The sequence below is a fragment of the Empidonax traillii genome, unplaced genomic scaffold (assembly GCF_003031625.1).
Source record: "Empidonax traillii isolate 1590-97213 ecotype Southwest subspecies unplaced genomic scaffold, ASM303162v1 scaffold6:size4315531, whole genome shotgun sequence".
In the NCBI taxonomy this organism is placed as follows: Eukaryota; Metazoa; Chordata; class Aves; order Passeriformes; family Tyrannidae; genus Empidonax; species Empidonax traillii.
Window position 1 is genome coordinate 2,779,926 of NW_020955199.1, and position 22,542 is coordinate 2,802,467.

The 22,542-nt window shown below is 40.6% G+C and overlaps 1 protein-coding gene across 2 annotated transcripts in view; it reads left to right on the forward strand.

Moving 5' to 3' along the window:
- RASGRF2 (Ras protein specific guanine nucleotide releasing factor 2) overlaps positions 1–22,542 on the forward strand; it is a 112,679-nt gene that overhangs the window by 48,508 nt on the left and 41,629 nt on the right. Inside the window, exons 9-17 of one of the 2 annotated variants that reach the window (XM_027880995.1) lie at positions 852–970; positions 8,552–8,712; positions 10,801–10,867; positions 11,699–11,835; positions 13,844–13,926; positions 15,940–16,188; positions 16,482–16,870; positions 19,387–19,515; positions 20,779–20,868. In XM_027880995.1, coding sequence (XP_027736796.1) covers positions 852–970; positions 8,552–8,712; positions 10,801–10,867; positions 11,699–11,835; positions 13,844–13,926; positions 15,940–16,188; positions 16,482–16,870; positions 19,387–19,515; positions 20,779–20,868 — 1,424 coding nt within the window. The remainder of the gene's footprint in view (positions 1–851; positions 971–8,551; positions 8,713–10,800; positions 10,868–11,698; positions 11,836–13,843; positions 13,927–15,939; positions 16,189–16,481; positions 16,871–19,386; positions 19,516–20,778; positions 20,869–22,542) is intronic. The other variant, XM_027881003.1, reaches the window with a different exon arrangement.

Genomic DNA, 22,542 nt, shown 5'->3' on the forward strand with positions numbered 1-22,542 from the left:
AAATCAAAACATTAGATAATGAAAAATAACAAAAATATCCTAATGTAATATTTTATCTGGTTTTTTTGTTTTGTTTTGTTGTTTTGTTTTTTTTTTTTTTTTGGCTAACATAAATATACAAGCTTTGGTTGGGGGAGAACAGAATCACTATATAAATCACCTCCTCCTGGGTTATGAACAAAGCAGTTTTCCTTACATAGAGAAATATATATTTTATATAGTTTAAAGAAAAAGGACATTTTCAATATTCAGGGTCTTGAAAAGTCCCAAGTTCTCAACTTGTGCTATAGTTTTTGTGCATTAATGTAATAACTGATTTTCACATATGCTTCAAATAATACCAGATAATCAGGAATTACAGATATATTTTGAGAACTGATGCTCCCTGCAAAATTAAGCTCTTCCCTGAACTCTGCAGACTCTTCCCAGATGTTTCTCTCATCAGCCTAGTGGGAAATGTCGTTCTCATCCCTGAGAAACAATGTTTTTTGCTGTGAACAAAGAAAACCTGAGTGAATTCTGGGATATAAATCTTGTTTGTCTGGATTATTCACCAAAGATATTCTTGGAGAATATTTGGTTGGAAAAGATCTGCACAAGTCAGCTTTGGGTTGGCTTTATCTCATAAGTCAGAGTTCATTGTTGATCCGACTAATTCATCACTGAACATTAAGAATTGTAGGCTGATTGATCTTTCTTATCTCATAAACTGTATAGACCATAAATATGAAATTTTTTGACTCATTTCCATTCCATCAATGTAGTTCTGAGGGAGGAGGAGCTTCCAGACATCGCAGTACAGCCCAGTTCAGGAAAAAATTATGTATCGTGCCTTTTTGTGTGTCCAACAGGGTGATGCACGATGAGGTGAGTGACACGGAGAATATCCGGAAGAATCTGGCCATAGAGAGAACCATAGTAGAAGGCTGTGACATATTACTGGACACCAGCCAAACTTTTATACGCCAAGGTAAGGCATTCTTCTTTAACTCTCTCTCTATTATCATGGAAAAAACCTGCATTAAAACCAGCAGGGTTCACATTGCCATCATCAGCCACGTTGCCACACTGGGCACAGCCAGCATACTAAATCTGCTCGTGGTCCGTGGAGAGTAAGTCACAAAATGACCTGAAGTCAGGTAATTTTGGGCTGTAGTTGGACATCACTTCTGTGCTGTTGTCTTTAGGAACCTTGGAAAACAGCAGCACATGAATAGTAAAGCCCCCGCGGGACACTGAAGTACATTCTGCCTGGACTGTGGTCTTCAAAGGGGTGGAGGAAAACACTGTTTTCCCTTCTGTCTATTGATGGCAGTTTTGAAAAACTAGTTATTGAAGAGGTGGGATTTGTTGTAAAGTTCCACAAAACTGTGATAGAATAACTTTTCCATTTAAAATAAGAGTCACTTTTTACCAGGAACTGCAAACTGGTTACAGTTCATATTTGGTGGGGTTTATTTTACCTGCTGCTTTTTCTTCCATTTATACAGTAATTTACTTCTGGATCTCTTAAAACAATTTGGTGGATTTGTACACAGTAACTATATACGATTTCAACTGGATTTTGCTCCTTTGTGCTGAAAAGCATTAAGTATGGTCAGGAAAGATTAGGAATGTAATTTAGGTGCATCCCTTCATTAAACCTTTTCCAAATAACCTCAGCAGAACATTTGGTATTTAATGGTATCACAGTTGGTGATTAATAGGCTTTGTATATATTCTGAAAAGTATCTTGTACTGTTTCTGTAGTTATGTGGCCAAAACTTTCTATAACAACTCCCAATATCGTTCTCACAACAGTCACTATTAATTTACCTGTTTCTTCATTAAATATGTTCATTCGTTATCTCTGAGGTATTTTAAGAGTTATGAATATGGCTTTGAGGAAAATATCAAGTTGTCGTATCCACAGCCAAAAAAATTGTAGGGCTGCGATTAGCCTATATTGACTTGTACCATGCAATTTAATTGAATTTTAGATTTTTTTTTGCCAGTATTATTACAATATTTTATATTTATATATATTGGGTTTTCCCCCTTAAGACTGACTGGTAGTGTTTTGTCTGTGTCTTTGTCCTCACTGTTTCACCAATAAAACTGGCAGTTTTTTCTGTGAGAGTAAGTCTGAACAAGGTTACTGTTGGAGTGTTAGACCCAGGCCAAACCCACGGTTTCAGTAAAGTAAATTCAGATTTATTTCTAGGCATACAGTCAAAAGACAGTGGACAAAAGTGTATGTTACAGAAGGCTGTATCAGTTTATCTTGTGGAACACCCACTGCCTGTGATTCTGTGTAAGTGCAGAAATCTGAATGGAGCCCATGACAGTAGGGTGACGATTTTCCCTGTCTCATACTTAGATGCAGTTTTTACTGTCAGGAACACAGAAAATTAAGGAAAATTTTCTTTAAGATCCCCTCTAGTCTCAGTTGCTCAAAGCAGCGTCAGCTGGAGCAGGTTGCTCTGTGCCATGTCCAGTCAGGATTTGGTTGTTTCCATGGTTGCAGACTCCCAAGCCTCTCTGAATGAACCACCTCTGCCAGTGTTTGACCACCTGAACACTAAAAAAACCAAACAAGTAACAAATCCTCCAAACTCCAAAATGGAGAAAGCCAAACTGAGTTGCTAAATCAGGCAGTTATATCTAAAATTTTATATTCCTGGGATTGGACAAAGGCTGACAGTGAGATTATTCTGGCAGCAAAGAAGTACTGAAAGTGCTTAGGCCTGTAGCTGAATAAAAGATTACACTATTGTCCAAACTCTACTTTTAATGAATGTCCTAAAATTAGCTTCACTTGCTTATTGCAACTGTACATTGGCCAATTGTGACCATTTTTTTCCTTAAGAGGAAATCTGTAGTGGAGTGCACAGTGAGCCAGTGCCCAGTTTTGTTAATCACAAAAGCCTGATGGGAATGCACAAGGTCCTTCCTTGATGTCAGCCCTGCTGTATGTATAGGTGATGTGTTTCTCTCTGTAAATATAAATTATTCTCTCTGTAAATATAAAATAGAGAAAATGTAGTCTCTCTTTCCTGCTTTTAAAAAGTTTATTTTGTGTTGCCTTATTAAAAAATAATATTTCACCTCTGTCTAAGAACATAATTTAACCTTCAGCCCATTATAACAGAACAAAATATATTAGTCCTGGAAGCATTCTAACGAAACTAAAAATAAATAAATAAAATAAAAGTTACCTGTGAAATTATGTGTGTAAGCATTTCATATTTATAGATACTGCTATTATATAAGCAAAGCACCCTAAAGGTGTAGATAGAATTTTAGGAGAAAAATTAAACAGACTACTTTGTGCTGGGAATTGTTTGAGCAGTTTTGAAGTTTTAAACGCATCTGTTGGCCTTGCAATGTCCCTTTGGATCTAAGGGACCAAATCAGAATCACAGAGTCAACCAGGTTGGAAAAGACTTCCAAAATCATCAAGTCCAACCCATGACTTGATACCACCCTGCCAACTAGACCATGGCACTGAGTGCCACATCCAGTCTCATCTTAAAAACCTCCAGGGACAGTGACTCTACCATCTCCCTGGACAGCCCATTCCAGTGGCCAGTCTTTGTATCTGTAAAGAATTTCTTTCTAATGTCCAACCTAAACCTTCCCTGGCACACCTTAAGGCCATGCCCTCTTGTCCAAGCTGGTTGCCTGGGAGAAGAGACCGACCCCCACCTGGCTATAACCTCCTTTCAGGGAGTTGTAGAGAGTGATGAGATCTCCCCTGATCTGCCTCTTCTCCAAACTAAACAACCCCAGCTCCCTCAGCCTCTCCTCATAGAGCCTGTGCCCCAGCCCTTTCACCAGCCTTGTTGCCCTTCTTTAGACTCTCTCCTTGTTGCTTGTCTCTGGACCCGCTCCATCACCTCAATATCCTTCCTGAACTGAGGGGCACAGAACTGGACACAGCACTCCAGGGGTGGCCTCACCAGCACTGAGTACAGGGGAAGGATCACTTCCCTGGTCCTGCTGGCCACACTGTTCCTGATCCAGGCCAGGATGCCATTGGCCTTCTTGGCCACCTGGGCACACTGCTGGCTCATGTTCAGCCTCCTGTCAATCCAAACTCCCAGATCCCTTTCTGCCTGGCTGCTCTCCAGCCACTCTGTGTCCAGCCTGTAGCGCTGCAGGGGTTGTTGTGGCCAAAGTGCAGGACCCAGCACTTGGCCTTGTTGAACCTCATCCTGTTGGAATCAGCCCAACTCTCCAGCCTATCCAGATCCCTCTGCAGAGCCCTCCTGCCTTCCAGCTGATCAACACTCCCCCCCAACTTGGTGTCATCTGCAAATTTGCTAATGGTGGACTCAATCCCCTCATCTAAATCATCCATAAAGATGTTAAACAGGACAGGGCCCAGCACTGATCCCTGGGGAACACCACTGGTGACCGGCCGCCAGCTGGATGCAGCCCCACTCACCAGCACTCTCTGGGCCCGGCCCTCCAGCCAGTTCCTGACCCAGCACAGAGTGCCCCTGTCCAAGCCATGGGCTGCAGCTTTTCCTGGAGTGTGCTGTGGGAGATGGTATCAAAGGCTTTGCTGAAGTCCAGGTGGACACATCCACAGCCTTCCCCTCATCCACCAGGTGGGTCAGCTGATCATAAAAGGAGATCAGGTTGGTCAAACAGGACCTGCCCTTCCTAAACTCCTCCTGGCTGGGTCTGATTCTTCGTCCATCTGTGTGATTGCATTTAGGATGATCTGCTCCATAACATTGCCAGGCGCTGAGGTCAGGCTGACAGGCCTGTTGTTTTTGACTTCTTCTTTCCATCCCTTCTTGTGGACAGGCATCACATCTGGGACCTCACCAGTGAGCCAGGACTGGTGATAAATGATGGAGAGCAGCTTGGTGAGCTCTTCCGCCAGCTCTCTCATCACTCTAGGATGGATCCCATCTGGTCCTGTATACTTGTGAGGATCCAAGTGGCTCAGCAGGTCACTAACTTCTTCCTCCTGGATAACAGGAGGTCTGATCGGCTCCCTGTCTCTGTCTACCAGCCCAGGAAGCCAGTTGTCCTGAGGACAACCTGTCTTACTGTTGAAAACTGAGGCAAAGAAAGTGTTAAGTGCCTCAGCCTCATCCTTGTCTTTGGTAACTGTGTTCCCCTCCATGTCCAACAAAGAATGGAGATTTTCCTTGACCCTCCTTTTGCTACTGATGTATTCGTAGAAACACTTTTTGTTCTCCCTAACAGAAGTGGCCAGATTAAGTTCAAATTGTGCTTTTGCCTCTCTACTTTTCTTTCTACGTGACCTAACTACATTCCTAAATGTTTATGAGTTGCCTACCCTTTTTTCCAAAGGCAGTAGACTTTCTTTTTTCCCAAATTTCCTGCATAATCTCCCTGTTCAGCCAGGCTGGTCATCTTCCCCACTGGCTCACCTTTCGGCACACTGGGACGGCCTGCTGCTGTGCCATCAGGATTTCTTTCTGGAAGTATGTCCATCCTTCCTGGACCCCTTTGTTTTTAAGGGCTGTTACCCAAAATACGCTCTGAATCAGCCTCCAGAATAGGCCAAAGTCTGTCCTCCAGAAGTTCAGGGTAGAGGTTTTGGTGACGCCCATCCTTAACTTCACCAAGTAGTGAAAACTCTATCATTTTGTGGTCACTGTACCCCAGATGGCCTCCACCCACCCTCAGCCCCTCTCTGTGAATAGCAGGTCTAGCAGGGCCCCAGCCCAGTAGGCTCATTTACCAGCTGTAACAGGAAATTATCCTCTATACTCTCCAGGAATCTCCTAGACTGCCTCTTCTCTGCTGTGTTACCAGCAGACATCCGACAGGTTAAAGTCACCCACAAGAACAAGGACTGGTAATTTGGAGACATCTGCCAGCTGCTTGCAGAATAATTCTTAGTCCTGGTTGTGGTCTGTAACAGACTACCACCAGGATGTCAGCCTTGTTGGCCTTCCCCTGATTCTGATCCACAGGCACACAATCTTATCATTACTGACTTCAAGTTCTACAGAGCCAAGAGACTCTCTAACATACAGAGCCATCCCTCCACCTCTCCTACCCTGCCTGTCCTTTCTGAAGAGCTTGTAGCCATCCATGGCAGCACTCCAGTCATGCCACTCATCCCACCACATTTCTGTGATGGCAACTACATCACAGCTTTCCTGCTGCACGATGGTTTCCAGCTCCTCCTGTTCGTTATCCACCCTGCGTGCATTGGTGTACGTGCACTTCAGCTGGGTTGCTGATTTCACTCTTAACTCTGGCTTTCCACCCTCAGGTTCATCTCTGGAGAGCCTGGTTTCAACCCTTTCGCCTTTCAAACCTAGCCTAAAGCCCAACTTATATGCTAGGGCTCTTTTGTCCTTGCTAGACAGATGAAGCTCACCCGACTCTAGCAGGTTTGGTACCATAAATTTTGCCCCATGATCAAAAAGTCCAAAATCCTGCTGATGGCACCTTTAGCCACCTGTTGATGAGGTGGATTTTCCTCTTCCTTTCCTCATTCATCCCTGCTAGTGCAGGAATTGAGGTGAACACCACCTGTGCTCCTGTCCCAGCATCTAATTGACTCAAAGTGTTAAAGACTTTTTTAATTGTCCTAGTACCTCTTTTGTCAATCTCATTCATCACTGCCAACCTGTACTACCAACAGTGGATAATAATCAGAGGGCTGAATTAGCTCGGAAAGTCTCCTGCTAATATCCCTCACCCCAGCCTCAGGAAGACAGCAGACTTCCCTGTAGGATGGGTCTGGTCAGCATACAGGCCCCTCAGTTCCCCTCAGAAGGGAACCACCAAATACAACTACTCTTCCGTTTTTCTTAGTAGCTGCGGTTGTAATCCATCTAGAGACAGGGTGCAACCAGGAGACCCTCCAGATCTTTTTCTTGAATGACTCTCTGGGTCCAGTGCCTCATACCTGTTCTTTAAGGCTACCTGGGGAGGTGATGGGTGTCAAGAGGGGATTCTTTTACCTCACTAACCAGGGTCCTGTTTCCATTCCCTCCCATCTACTTGGTCTCTTCCATCTGCCTGATGGCAAGGGTGGCAGAGATTCTCTGAGGTCAGTGTACGGTGGTAAATTCCAACACATGGAAATTATCTCTTTCCTCGCCCTCAAAGTTGAGGCAGGTAGAGTGTATTTATGATGTTTGGTCAGAATTTAAGTGAACCTAAAATATTCCATATTCCTTTGCAGAGTCCTAGAGCACAACTTTACTCCACTGTTTTGTTACGGTGACACAAATCGTGTTGTACATGTTCAGTTTAAGTGTGAAATGGCTTTCAGAGAACACTGTTCCGTGGCAGATCTACTGCTGTGTATTTTCCCATGTCAGTAGAAGTTTATATATCAGTAACTTAAAACTAATTAAATACAAAGAGGGAGATAAGTGTAGAAAAATGTAGATAACTATCAGCTTTATCAGTTACCTCAATTTCTCCATTTGCTAGTTTAGGAACTTTGAGCAGGATAATTCTTTTGACAGTGTAGAGTAAGAATTACTAATCTAATATTTCATGGATGATTCTTTCAGGCTAGCATTGTGTTAAGTTTGAGCTTTGGTGCAGCTCTGCTGGTCCATGTCGTCTTGCCTTCAGAAAAGGCAGGTCAAAGCCCTGCTGCCTTTGTACCACCAGTTCTCTGATGCCCTTCTGACCTTGCTCCTACCAGGGAGCTAAGTCAGCTACCTCTTTGTACATTAGTTTCCTGCTGGTTTAGCTCTGTTAGCTGGCTAAAATTGGAATAAGATGCAGTGTAAGGGTGATAGTGAGGATAGATGTGTGGGAATGAGATTAGGAGGTCTCTTGGCTGCCCTGTCTGCTCACAGCAAGTTGTATGATATAGAAATCTTTCCCTTCGATATGTAGAGGAGTTGCACTGCACCACCAAATTTAACTCCAGTTCCAAATTTGGAGGTGATACACATGGTGGTATCAATCTGGGAAAGTGGGTCATAGACTGAGGTATGAAACAGCAGAGGAGCAGAGCTGTCCCAAGCCTGGAGCTCTGCAAGAACAAATTGAGACTTATATAAGAAGGTTCAATTTAGTCCAGAAGTGTTTTACTGGTAACACATTTTAGATGAGCTGTGGAGCACTGAAAATTATGCAGAACAAGATAATCAGAAGAAATCTGCTTCATTTCCATCTCTCTTGCACACAGGCTCATGCACATACAACAAACTCCTTTCCTTCAAAACATGTTCTTTCCATTCTCTGTCTCTTTGACTTGTGACTTGTCTTTTGCAGGTCTAGTAGCTGTCAAAAGTGCTGTTTGCTGCTCAGCTATATTTTCTGATCAGTGAGCTGTTAGTGTGTTTAATTGCATAATTAGACCAAGATCTAATCCTGCCATGCACCTAAGTATTAGTTGTACTTGTTTGAATCTATTTATGATAAAAAACAAAGGGAACTTTTGCAAAAAAAAAATGATTGACTTGTGCTTCAGAGAGACACTGATATACATTGATACTAGAAAGAAGAGTTGCATTTATTAACATAATAATATTGAATGCATTAACTTAAACACTGCCTACCAAATATTACTTTAATACAGTAAATTTTGCATCTTTATTATCAGGTTCCCTTATCCAAGTCCCTTCAGTTGAGAGGGGAAAGCTTAGTAAAGTTCGCCTGGGGTCATTGTCTTTGAAGAAAGAAGGAGAAAGGCAGTGCTTCTTGTTTACAAAACATTTTTTAATTTGTACTAGAAGTTCAGGAGGAAAACTGCATCTTCTCAAGGTATGGACTTTACAATATGATTTAAGATACACAATAAAAACGCATCTTTGGTGAAATGTCAATATTTTGTTATTTTATGGCTTTACACTGAGGTTTGCGTGTAGGGTTATAAACAGAAGTGGGATGATACACAGTTATGAACTGCTTTGTCCTTTGATTTCAAATAATAGAATTCAGCCAATGTTATTACTAACTGTGGGGTTTTTTTCTGGAACCAGTTGATTCCAATAAGCTAGGAGTTAGGAATAAGGCATTGATGTATCATATGAAGCAGTAAATAAATTCAGTGTATGTAGCACTGAATATAAGTCAGTTTTCAGTGCATAAATCAGCCAGTACAACCCTGCAGAATTGCTAAAGAACATTTTCCAGAGCTCTAATAAAATTAATTTTGAAAGTCAGTTCTGTGTTCCTGGACAGCACATTCTCTTACACTGAAATGTCATCTAAGAACAATCTAGTTAGGCTTGCTGAAAACAGGCTTTCATAGGGCTGGCTTGTGGATAAAGAGATGCTGGTAGTTTACAGAATGGATTATGTTGAATAGAATTTTAATTACACATTCTGGGAGGTTATTAAGACTGTTTGTGTGCTTTCTCTCTTTGCACATCCTTAATAGTTCAAGCACTTTGCAAAATAATTAGACCATAATAGAACCTTTAAAAAAATCTTGTATCTATTTCATTTAAATGCAGGAGAAGATGAAATTCTGTTTAACTTTTTTGGAACTTCTGTACAAGTCTGTATGTGACATGAATTACAGTGTGGTAAAAGTGAAAGAAATGTATGTTGTACTACTGGATTAAGAAAACCATTATATTTAATCTGTCTGGTTTTAGGTCTTGAAGAAAAAATGTGCGTGATTGTAGTGGGTTGACCCTGGCTAGATACCAGCTGCTCTATCGCTCTCCCTCTGCAACTGGACAGAGGAGAGAGAAAAGATAAAAAACCAGCTAAGGGTTCATAAGTTGAGATAACAGCTGGGAGAGGTCACTTACTGATTACCTTCACAGGCAAAACAGACTCAAAGCGGTGATAGTACTTTAATTTATTGCTAGCAGGGCAAGAGCCAAAGAGTGAGAAATAAATCAGTCTTAAAAACACCTTCCCCCCACCTCTCCTTCCTTCCATGTTCTCCCTCCTCCCCCTCAGTGGTGCAGGGGGATGGGGAATGGAGGTTAGAGTCAGTCCTGCTGCTCAGGGAGAGGAGTCCTTCCCCTGCACCCGTGGGGTCCCTCCCACAGGAGACAGTCCTTGATGGACCTCTCCAGCATGAGTCCATCCCTTGGGCAGCAGTTCTTCCCAAACTGCTGTCCCATGGATCACTCCTCCATGGGGTGCAGTCCTTGATGAATGAGCTGTACCAATGTGGGTCCTCATAGGGCCACAAGTCCTACCCAGGAAAAACCTTCTCCAGTGTGGGCTTCCCTCTCCATGGGCTGCAGGTTGCCGGCAGGACCCCGCTCCATCCTGGGCTTCCCACGGGGTCACAGCCTCCTTCATGCATCCACCTGCTCCAGGATGGCCTCCTCCATGGGCTGCAGGGGGGTCTCTGCACCCCGATGGTCCTCCATGGGCTGCAGGGGCACAGCTGCCCCACCATGGTCTGCACCACGGGCTGCAGGAGCCTCAGCTCTGGTGGCTGGAGCACCTCCTGCCCCTCCTTCTGCACCGACCTTGGTATCTGCATTGTTGTTCACTTGTTCTCACTCTGCTCTTCCCTGGCTGGAATTCTTTCTGTGCCACAACTGTCTGTTCTTAAATGTGTTATCACAGAGGTGTTACTGTTAACTCCTCAATGGCTCAGCCTTGGCCAGCAGCAGGAAGTCCATCCTGGAGCCGGCTGGCATTGGCTCCATTGGACAGGAGAAGCTTCTAGCAGCTTCTAACAGAAGCCACCCTTGTAGTCCCCCCACTACCAAATCCCAGCCACAGAAACCCGCTACGGTCATGAAATTGATTCTATCTTCCTAACAGCTCTGAGTAATGTAAAATGTTAGGGTAAGTTGTATCAAAGTTTAAAAATAACTATGATGTCAAATGGGAACAGATAACAAAATTTGTGAAAATTGTTCTTTGTTTTCATAGACAGGAGGTGTTCTGTCTTTAATAGAGTGCACACTGATCGAGGAGACAGATGCCAGTGACGATGACTGTAAGTTAAATTCAGCTGTTTGTGGTAATTACAGTTTCTAGTTTCCAAAAATTGCTACCTTTTTTGTTTTTGTTTTTATAAGAGCAAAGTGATATGTTTTCCCCCTGCATGAAACCAGAGGAATACAGTATAAAACTGATTCAGTACAGTGAATGTTTCAATAATGGACATGCTTGCTTAGATAAGGGTTTGTTATGTTATATATGTTCTTGCTGTTGACATCCCAGATCGGATTTTCAAGAGGATGGGCTGAAGGAATGTGAGAAATTATTTGATGACTTTTGTATACAGCTTCACCCATAGGATCTCGGAAAGAAAAAAAAAGCCTCAAAACAAGCAGTAGATAATTGGATTTCTGAAATATATGGGGAGGTTGAATGAAATAGCAGAATTCATGTAAAGTTTTTATCTTGGACTCCCTACAAGTCTGAACTGTGAGCTTATTCAAATGGATTAACAAAACACAGACTCAAGCTGATTTTATTGTTATTCATTTTGGCTTCTAGCCTGCAGTTTTTCAGCTTTTGCACTTGAATTGTGGAAATAGTTTCATTAATTTCAGTGGTATTTCTAGTATGCTGAGGATATATCAGCATAGAAGTATTAAAAGTAAGTTAGCCTTATTTGGTATCTTTAGGAGCAATTAGTGTAGCAACTCCACTACTTTTGTATCTGAAAAACAAAATGAGTTGTTGGATCCCCAACTGGATTTGCTCTTTGTCTGGGTGATGTTTAAAGCAACTTTTGTTTTAAATGAAACCATTTTTTTTATTTGTCTTGTGCTCTGAAGTTTCACATTTTGATTTTTTTTTTCCTCCTCTGGCTGTAAAGCAAAAGGTTCTGGACAGGTATTTGGACACCTTGATTTCAAACTTATAGTTGAACCCGCGGATGCTCCTCCTTTTACTGTTGTCCTTTTAGCCCCATCACGACAGGAGAAAGCTGCGTGGACAAGTGATATCAGTCAGGTAGTTCAATGCATTCTTTTTCATGCTTGCACTGAGATCTTAGTTTATTCTGTATTTCTGAAAACCATTCCGAGACCCGGATGCTGATTTCTTGAGGGCTGATTTGCTGTGTTCTGTATGAAAACCCCTTAGTGCTGCCTGTTTTCCTCAAAATTCTGTGTTTGTATTTGAGTCACCAGTGAAGTATATTTCTCAATGACAGAGATGGGATATAAATTACAAAATCATCCATGTACAAACATAATACTAATGGTAATAATTTTTATGTCTAAGAAGAGCCCATCAGATATGTATTTTGATTTAAGAAGAAGGATAGTACTGGTTTGTTCATGACTTTTATATAAATCAAAAAACACCTGAGAGTCCTGAGAGTGAAAATGATGCCGTATCAGATCAACAGTGTAGTGAGAAAATGAGATAAATTCTGTTTTCCACCAAAAAGAATACTAACAAACTATTATAAATAGTGTTGAGCATTCTGACAGTGTGCAGGAACTGTAAATGAAGAAAAAAGGTTATTTGAAGTATTTTAATGTCAAGAATTTTTTGTGTGTGTGTGCTTTTAGTTAAAAATATAGTAGACAAAATTTTATCAGGATTCTATTTGGGGAAAGAAGTTGAATGCACTATGGAAAATCTGAACTTTCAGCTAAGCAGATCTAAATAGGCTTGTGTGTGTGTGTGTGTGTGTGTGTGTGTATGCATATGAACAACAAGTACATAGATATCTCATAGTCCTGAATTCAAGTCCTATCCTTTATTTATTTAAAGAGTAATAGCTGATTAGAGAAATATCAGTGTTGAATGTGATACATTTCTAAAGCTGCTGTCATTGCTGGCAACATCTCCAGATGAATCATCATCATAAAGAGTAGAAATTGCTTAAAATAAGTATTCTGAGTTACTCTCTGCTGGAATAACATCTTTGAAAGAACAAGAGTATGAAAAGAAAAATCTCAGTATACATTATGAGCTGCAACTCTCTGTCTTACAGACAGACATGGTTGGAGAATTTTTGACAAAATAGATTTTCAGCAAATTATGGTGCTCCATTGACATGTACAATTATTGGAATTATTTGCTGGGGAGAAAAGACTGTTCAGGAACTGGCCTGGAACATGGGACAGCCAGGAATAAGTCTGTCTTTAACCTAAATTATAATAAATTTAAAAAGCCATCTGATATCATACTGATGCTAAAGGGTTCCTTTGAAATATTTAAAATTAAAATGGGGAAATTATGTGTTTTGCTAGATGTGTTTTTGTCACTGCTTTTAGGCAACACTTTGATCAAATCATATGGTTAGTTATTACAGATGAACTTTTCAAATGATGTTAAAACCTTGAATTTAAATAAAACCACATATAGCTACATAGATCATGGTTTACATTTATAGCTGTGGAGATGTAGCTCCATTCCCTTCTCTGGACACGTCTGAACTATGTAAAAGAACACCACCTCTTAATTCCTTGCCCAAAACATTTATACAAGAATTTGCTGGGAATGGCTTGGACAGCACTTTCACACTTGTGTTTGACGATAAGCATCACTTCAATTTGTATATACAAGTGTGTTTCTAGAATCTATTTGTGTTTTTCTCTGGTCTTTTGCCCAGAATAAAGGGTAAGGTATTAGTGTATCCATTGCTGTTCAAAGTATTTTGACTTGGGGTCTTGATTTTTTAAGCTTACACTCGTTCAGGAAACACTAAGGATAATGAATTTTCCACCCTTTCAAAGGAGCTTCAGAGGAAATATCACTTCCAACTCAAAATGCTTAATAATGTGGGGAAAAAAAAAGGATTCTGAGCTGAATACTTTGAGAGGCAGAGGCTGAAAAAGCATGTCCACTGTAATTCTTGTATCACTGCCTTTCATTTGTGAAAACACCTTGTGCCGGTCAACCCATACTCTGTAAAAGCTGCATTTAGAGAGATATGAAAAGTGTGGAAATAAGTCTCCTTACTCTGTATTTTCATTTTAACAGTTCTCAATGTTTATTTTCACAGTGCATTGATAATATAAGATGCAATGGGTTAATGACAATAGTGTTTGAAGAAAACTCCAAAGTCACAGTGCCACATATGATCAAGTAAGTGCAACATTTCCCCCCCGACCCCCAGTGAACAAAATAGCTTGTTGTGGTTTTTTAATAAAAGTTTTAACAAAGGAAATGTGTATTCAGAAAATAAAAGAGTTTAATTTATTTTTCCCCAGTATTGTTGAATGGAATAAATTTTATGTCCCAAAACATATGTTTTCAAATCCCTTTCTTGGAATGATAGGGATCACTCAGAATGGTAAACTCCTAATTCATGGTGTTGGATCACAGCCTGGATTTTTCTGTTATTTGTGAAGTTGGCTTCAGTTATGCCTCAGATGAATGATTTTATTCTCAGTTAGCTTTCCTCTGTCATACCACTCATAATTTTATTGAATATATTTTAAAATGTCTGGAGAATTTATGTGACTGAAGACAAGTGCCATTTTCCAAGATATTTTGTTATATTAGCCAAAGTTTATGTTTTCTTTGTTTCTGTTATTTCTGATAAAAAATTATTTTCTCTTGTAATTTTAAGTGATCACACCAAGGTAATTTTTTTAAACGTGCCTCCTTCACCTTTAAATTCTTTTAATTATTTGTTGTAATAAATAATTTTTATTTCTAGAGAGCAGTTTTCAGTACATGCTTCCAAGTTTCCAACAAAACCTTACCTCTTGGACCTTCTGTCTACCTCAGTTTACATGAGTTTTGCCTACTATTATCCAATATAAGTATTAATGAATAAAACATAGGGATAGACAGATATCTATTTCCTTTCCTACTGTTATCTATCACATCTCTTTGTTTCTCAAATGCCTCTTTTGTAATTGTTTCCTCTCCTTTCTTTGTGCTTAGAAATGGGAAAAAGAAAACATCCTTGAATAGACTGTTAGGGCACATACCCTTGATCCCAGGAAATAAGGCATTTTACAGTCTTCTGGTTTACTCCAGCAACTCTCCAGTGTGTGTAAACACTTCTGTTACGTGACAAGTTTTAAAAGTACATGAGTACAGCAAGATCTTAATCCCATTGTCAAGAGAACGAAATTTTAATTCTAAAAGCCATACAGGATCCTAACAACAGGCACAACTTTGGCATTCTCTTTCTTAAATTTTACTTATCTGATTTTCAACACACATTGTCTTTCAGAGTCAGATGTCATTGAATGAAATAAAACAAAATTGCCACATTTCTGAGAGCCCAACCTAAGAAAGAAGATATTTTATTGTTTCTTTTATGTGATACAGTGTAGAACTGTGTAAAATATCTTGATATGTATTCTGAGAAAATTCAATCATTTTTAATTTAACTAGCATATTAAAAGATGCTTTACTTAGTATTCTTTTTTTACAAACTAAGCCTTCAGCTAGATAAAATTAAGGAAAATTGAATTTGAGGGGAAAAAAACCATTTTCGGTAGGGTTATATGAATTATTTTTGGTTTGATGACCACGCAAAAATTGTTCCTTTTTTTCTTTTTCACTGAAAAAACGATTCTTCCTGGTTATTGCTTTGAAATTTGAGATCTTTCATGCTGTTCCCTCTTTCTTCTTTTAAAACAAAAAGTAATTCTTGGAGCCTGAGCGCAGGTGTTAATTTGCAGGTGAGCCTTAAACTTAGCTAAGGGATTAATTTTGCTGCCTTCTGTTAGGATCCATTACTGTAATTTAGATAAAGCTTTATCCCAGCAGAAACACATTGCAATCAGTTCACTGTTATTCTACAGTGAGATTCTACTAATATTGAACTACAGGCCATGGTAGCCTGAAAGAGACAAGAGGGGACCATTCTGCCATCTGTTCCGTTTCAGAAATTTAAGCATCATTAATGATTTCTTAGGCTGTTAACATAAATTAATTACCTACCAAAAATAAATTTTAAATTCTCTTAGTTATGAAAGCAGGTATCACCACAGATAAAGAGTTTTATTGCATCGATGAAATACAATAATATAAATATATTTGCTACCTCTTGTGTTGACGGGAGCAGGTAAAGTCATAGAGTTCCTTTGCCATAACCACTCATTGATAAAATGTTTCAAATTTGGGGTTTGTTTGCAGATCTGATGCTCGTCTTCATAGAGATGACATTGACATCTGCTTCAGCAAAACGTTGAACTCCTGCAAAGTGCCCCAAATCCGCTATGCGAGCGTCGAGCGCCTCTTGGAACGACTGACAGATCTGAGGTTTCTGAGCATCGATTTTCTGAACACCTTCCTGCACACCTACCGCATATTCACTACGGCAGCTGTTGTCCTGGAAAAGCTCTCAGACATCTACAGACGGCCCTTCACCTCCATTCCTGTCAGGTGAGCCATATCATACTTTTCCGAAAGAAGTATCACAGTGCCATTTATTGTTAGTTTTGTGATTTTCTGCTTATTTATAAGAAGGAAGTTATAAAAAAAGTTTTGAAGCAGAAACTTTTTAGTTTGTAAGAGCAGATCAGTTTTTAGGGAAGTCTGTCTCAGGTTTTGGCTCTGAGGACTTAAATGTCACACAGATTTTGCAGTGCCATGCAGATTTGCACAAAGTGTTTTCAGTTAAACCTGTTCTGTGTTTCTTGTCACAGTGTTGCTATTTGATTATTTCATACTCGCAGGTCTTTGGAACTGTTCTTTGCCACCAGTCAGAACAACAGAGGGGAGTACCTGGCTGATGGAAAGTCACCACATCTCTGCCGCAAGTTCTCTTCTCCTCCTCCACTGTCACTCTCCAGGACTTCCTCACCCGCAAGAACACGAAAGCTGTCCCTGACCTCCCCCCTGAACTCGAGGATCGGTGCCCTTGACCTCTCTGCTTCGTCTGCAGCCAGCAGTCCTACCTCAAACTACAGCCCAGCCACCTCCCCTCCACCTACGGGCAGCAAAGTGCCCCTGGACCTGAGCAGAGGGCTCTCGTCCCCAGAGCAGAGTCCAGGGTCCATCGAGGAGAGCCTGGAGAACCCCCGCATGGACCTCTGCAACAAGCTGAGGAGGAGCATCCGCAGAGGTATTAAATACCCACAGAACCTTAGATCAGACATCCTGCCCTCTAGTTGTTCTCTAGTCAAGGCTGCGACAAGTTGTCTGATCCTACCATTTGGTTGCTCCCTTTCAGGAATGGCAATATGGCAAAATCACGGAATTACAGAATAGTTTGGGCTGGAAGGGACCTTAACACTCATCACTTTATCTGTTTTCACTTCAGTGGAGTGTTTAGGAGAAAGGCAGAAGAAAATATATGATGTCAGTTGTATTTCCTGAGGTGAAAGATTTTTGATTTGTACCATTACTACAGGAAGTAAAATATTAAGTTAAAAAGAAGAAGGAATGTAAAGATTTTAATGTTTGCACACAGGGTTAGTTTTCCAGGGAGATTCTGTCACTAATCCAAATAAATAATTTATGTGATGTGCTTGGAACACTGGTGACATTCACACCACCTGGTTGTTTTCCTTGCAGAAGGTGGATGCCTAAAATAGATCAATTGCTCCTATGCAAATGCCTCTTTCCTCTATGGATTGTGTAAGGCACCTTGGAACAGATTTCACTTCCAGAGGGCTAAAGTTGGTTGAAGTAAACCCCAGTATGTGCATCTAGAATGGGATCATTGTATTTATACAATGGCAAAGCAAGAAAGAGCTCCAGTCTCATAGGAAGCATAAATGGGTGTTATTTGTTCTTTAGGGTTGGAGGAATGGTCATAAAAATATTGGAATAAAAACATAGAGTGATTATTTTCAGTTGTTACATTAAACATAAAATAATGCCATTAAAAGATGCTATTTTATTCCTAAAATTAATGTTTAAAAATGGTTGCACATGGCCTGATTTACAGTCTGAGGAATTTGATCTGTGAATATGAGCAAAATGTAGCCCAGTTTTCATTGCTAGTACTGTAACAATGAAAATTAATAAGAGGAAAGAAGAAAAGGATTATCAAACATAAACTAAGAAAAATATGATCGAAATGTATATCTACTTCCTAATGATAAACTGAAACAAGTGCCTTGGTAACAGATTTGAAGTTGCATTAGGAAGAGGGATTGTTTTTACAGAATGTAGCCTATTGTTTAACAAAACCCCTTTTTTAACAGACAAGTGAGCCACCTTAACATTACAGGAGTCTCTCTCTCTATAGGAGAGGTTTGTGTCATTGGAAAAATTTTGTGATTTTTGACCACAGGATGATTTATACAACACTTGATCTATTGACATGTGACGGGATGCACCTCTCAGAGGGGAAAAAGAGTTCTAGCACAGGAGGAGGGTCAAGTTAGATATTATAGGAAAAGGTTCTCCCCACCCTCCCAGAGGGTGGCTGGGATCTGAAATAGGCTCCCCAGGGCAGTCCCAAAGTACAAGCCATGCATTAAAGTTAATCACAGACAAGTAACTGCAGTTGTAGGTGCAGTGATTTTTGCTACACACTGTAGAGTGAACTGGTTCCAGCCTTATGTAAACACTGGGCATTGTTGCAGAGTTATTCAGATTTTTCATTCTAGTCTGTCAAAGCTGGAGGGGTTACCTGGGCAGCACAAGGAATTTTTGGAAATGGCAAGGAGCTCATATAAATGGCTGTCTGAGTGGTGTCTCCCATCCCCTTGAGGATCTCCTGTTGAACAGCTTGCACTCAATATGGAGATGTTTGCATCATCTAGATAGTGTTGTTCTGCCAGGGAGAGTCCTTTTGTCACCCAGCTGTATGCAGCATGAGGAAGATAAGTCTAAGAAGAATTCTCACAAGGGGAATAGAAATGGGTAATGCTATTGCTCTGGTGCTGCCAGATTTCCAAGAAGACAGCTGTGGCTTACTCCAAATCCAATACAGCTGCACAAATCCTGTTCCACAGGACATATTATTATGGTGATTGTTGTTCTCCATGAATGTTGTCCATTTGCATGCTGGAATTCACACTTCTTTTCCCACTTTCAAAGTTGTTTCCTTTCAAACTTTTGTTTTTCCAAAATTTTTGTTTATATTCATTTTTATATACACAATGCTGATGCTGCAGGCAGAGTTGTCATTCATATCAAAAGAAGGATATGTTTTGTCAGCTTGTTTTCCCTCATTTTGGAAGTAATATTTTTTCCATCCCTCTTTTATTCTTCTGATAGAACAACTCCCCCATGGAGTAGTCTGTTCTCCAGTGCAGTTTGGCCATTTTATTGGGCAGATTTTGATTACACAGTTATCCAACAAGAATTATTTTCCCTAGCACATACAAAATCTATGAGTTCCTTATTACACGTGCACATCACTGCATATTCTCCTACAGTCTTACCCAGTCTATTTTTAAAACTGAAAACTCGCTGGTTTTCACCAGGTTCTTTATTTATGAGATTTTGTGTGTCTGTATCATTGCTACAAAACTTTCCCACTAATTAACTCTATCCGGAGGATAATTATTGCTGAGCTAATGGCAAAATTTTATGGCAAGTTCCAGAAGCTGCACTGATTAAAACAACTATAAACCCAAATTATGCACAATCACACCAGTATTGACATTTAATTCTCTTTTAAAGCAGCAGTTCTGGATTCTGTGTCAGTGGACAGGACAATCCCTGAAAGCACCTCAGTAGTGGACACCACAGAGCTTTCACCATGCAGATCCCCCTCGACACCACGTCACCTACGCTACCGCCAGCCAGGAGGTGAGAAACTGATGTGCCTCATCTCTGTCAGTCACTTTAGAGAGTTAAATCACTGTGGCTGTAGCCTTTGAAGGATATTAGGAAGTAGTAATAATGTTTGAATAATCTGTTTTGCTTGTATTTTCTTTATTTCTCAGGTATTAATAATAAAGCCATTAAAATGTGAAGTATGCCTCTTAAATTTGAGTATCAATAATGAGACTTGGAAGCATTTAGGGACTTCAGTATGACTCAGTGTTCTTAAATAGCTCGAGCAGGATGTGCCTAGGTTTGGGACTAATACTGAATCAGTGCTGTTCTTACAAAACTCTCAAGACTTTGACAGATCTTTTTCAGCTACTAAGGGGACGTATTTTGGGCACCATCTGTAATCACGAAACACACAACACCCATTGTTGTCAATGGGGAGTGACTGTGTCAGTTTCTTTGTATAACACTGAACATTTACAGATGGTGTCATATTATTCAATCCAAAATTTGAATAAATTGCTCAACTGAAGAGGAAAAAGCAAGAGCTGGAGCTCCTCAAATAGCTCTCACGTGGCTCTTTGAAATCATTAGCAGAGCTGGGAGCTGTGTCCATGAACACTTAAAATGCTGCCAGCTCCTGAGCCAAGTTTCTGAGCAGGTATTTTGTACCTGAGACTACAACAAAACCAGAGCAGAGGCTTTCACCTGTTAGTAAGTTGCTGAGACACTTTAGATTTAAATGAATAGTAATTTTCTGTGATTGAGCCTGTTTGTGCTGAGATGGCATGATTTTGGAGTTAGAAACTGTGGGCAGCAGTGTTGTATTGTTTGAGTACTAATCAGAGGCAATGTTTTCTACTCCCTTTGGAAAAAAGTTTGATAAATTCTGAAAAACTCTACTCATCCAGTGGGATGCAATGAAAAAACATGTGAACCTACTTGTCAGAAGTGGGTTAATATGCTTAGTTCATTTTCTACTCTATTGTTTTTTCATTTTTGTTGTTGTTTTTGTTTAGTGTGTGTGTTTTGTTCTTTTTCTGTTTGGTTAATATACTTCTTTCTCACCTCAGCAGTTCCTTAGATATTGTTTCCGTAGCAGCATTAATTATACTGACCTGGAAATAAAGCTTAAACCACAAATAGGATACTTTTATTGTCTTTAACATAAAGTCATCTGACGGTTAAAGCAGAAAGTGTCTGTGAAGTATAAACATTAGTGAAGATTTTAAATCTTACTGTTGTTTAATGAAGAGTATGTGGAATTTAACTTTTCCGTGTCTTTTCCCTTTACAGTGCAAGCTGCTGATAACAGCCACTGCTCAGTTTCTCCTGCTTCTGCTTTTGCTATTGCTACGGCTGCAGCAGGGCATGGAAGCCCACCAGGTGAGAAAAGTGTGCTGTGCAAGAGAGGTAACACTGAGATACCTGGGTTCTCTAAAGGTCAAGATTTCTCAAGAACTTACCTATATGTTCTGAAGAACACACGCTCAGGTTGGATGGGGCTTAGAGCAACCTGGTCTAGTGGAATGCCTATGGCAGCGGGGTTGGAATAAGATAATCTTTAGGGTCCTTTCCAACTCTGTTAGTAGAATTCCTACAATTTGTCCTTAACATTTCTAGCATAGCCTGCTACTGAAAGGTTAATATTTGGTGTATTTGGTCTGCTAAACCTCCAGTTAATATCTTTTTTGGGTTTTATTTTTTTTTTATTCACTTACAATTTAAGATTTTATTTTTGAAAATGAGTTTTTTTATGTCCAAGGTTGGTATACACAAGAGTGGTTTTACTTAACAAAATTATTTCAAGTGTGTACTGCATATTCCTTGGAAAGCACTTATGGTAGTCTACTGACTGGAGATACTTAAAGTAACATAAAATACTTATTTTAAGTTTTGAGTGTGTTCACTGCCTTGCTGCGTACCCTTTAACATATTGATATCTTCCACTAACCAAGTCGTGTCATGTTACAAATAAAAAACTTTCCTACAGTCGACAAAATCAATGTCACTTTGCCTTGACATGCTCAAACCCACAGTTCACTTTGATCATGTGTGAAAAAGCACAATCTGACTGTAAATTCACACCTGTCTCTTTTCCATCCTAACCACTGAAATGTCAAGAAACTTCTTTGAAGACTTCAATCACCAATTTACTCATGAAATTCTGTGCAAGACAGTAAATTGTCATCTGAGATGTCAGTGGATTTTGTACTCATAGTGTCTGAAGTTGTGGTCATTGCTTGATAAGTGAGAAAGCATCATGATAATTTCTGCAGAAGCATGGATCAGTGCTCTTGTTACTCCTGCGCACTTCCTGTGATCTTTAGATTATAGGACAGTAATGTTCAGTTTTAGTAACTTTATCACAGAATCACAGAATCACTAAGATTGGATAAGCCCTCACAGCCCTTGGAGTCCACCCTGTGCCCAACCCCCACCTTGTCCCCAACCCAGAGCACTGAGTGCCACGTCCAGTCGTTCCTTGGACACCTCCAGGGATTGAGACTCCACCCCCTTCCTGGGCAGCCTCTTCCAATGTCTAATCAGAAGAAATTCCTCCTGATCTCCAGCCTAAACCTCCCCTGAACAGCTTGAAGCTGTTTCCTTTTGTCCTGTCCCATACTCCCTGGAGCAGAGCCCAACCACCCCCTCGCTCCACCATCCTGTGGGAACTTGCAGAGAGCGAGAAGGTCCCTCCTGAGCATCCTTTTCTCTGGGCTGAGCCCTCCCAGCTCCCTCAGTCATTCCTGGTGCTCCATACCCTTTCCCAGCTCTGTTCCCTTCCCTGGATACGCTCCAGCCCCTCAATGTCTCTCTTGTCTGAGGGGCCCAGAACTGTCCCCAGCACTGGAGGTGTGGCCCCAGCAGTCCCAGCACAGGGCCAGGCACTGCCCTGGGCCTGTGACACCCCATGGCTGGGACAGCGCAGGGGCCATTGGCCTCTTGCCCACCTGGGCACACCTGGGCTCATGTTCAGCTGCTGACAGCAGCACCCCCAGGGCCTTTTCCAGCTTTCCAGCCCCTCTTTCCCTACCTAGAATGTTTGTGGGGCTGTTG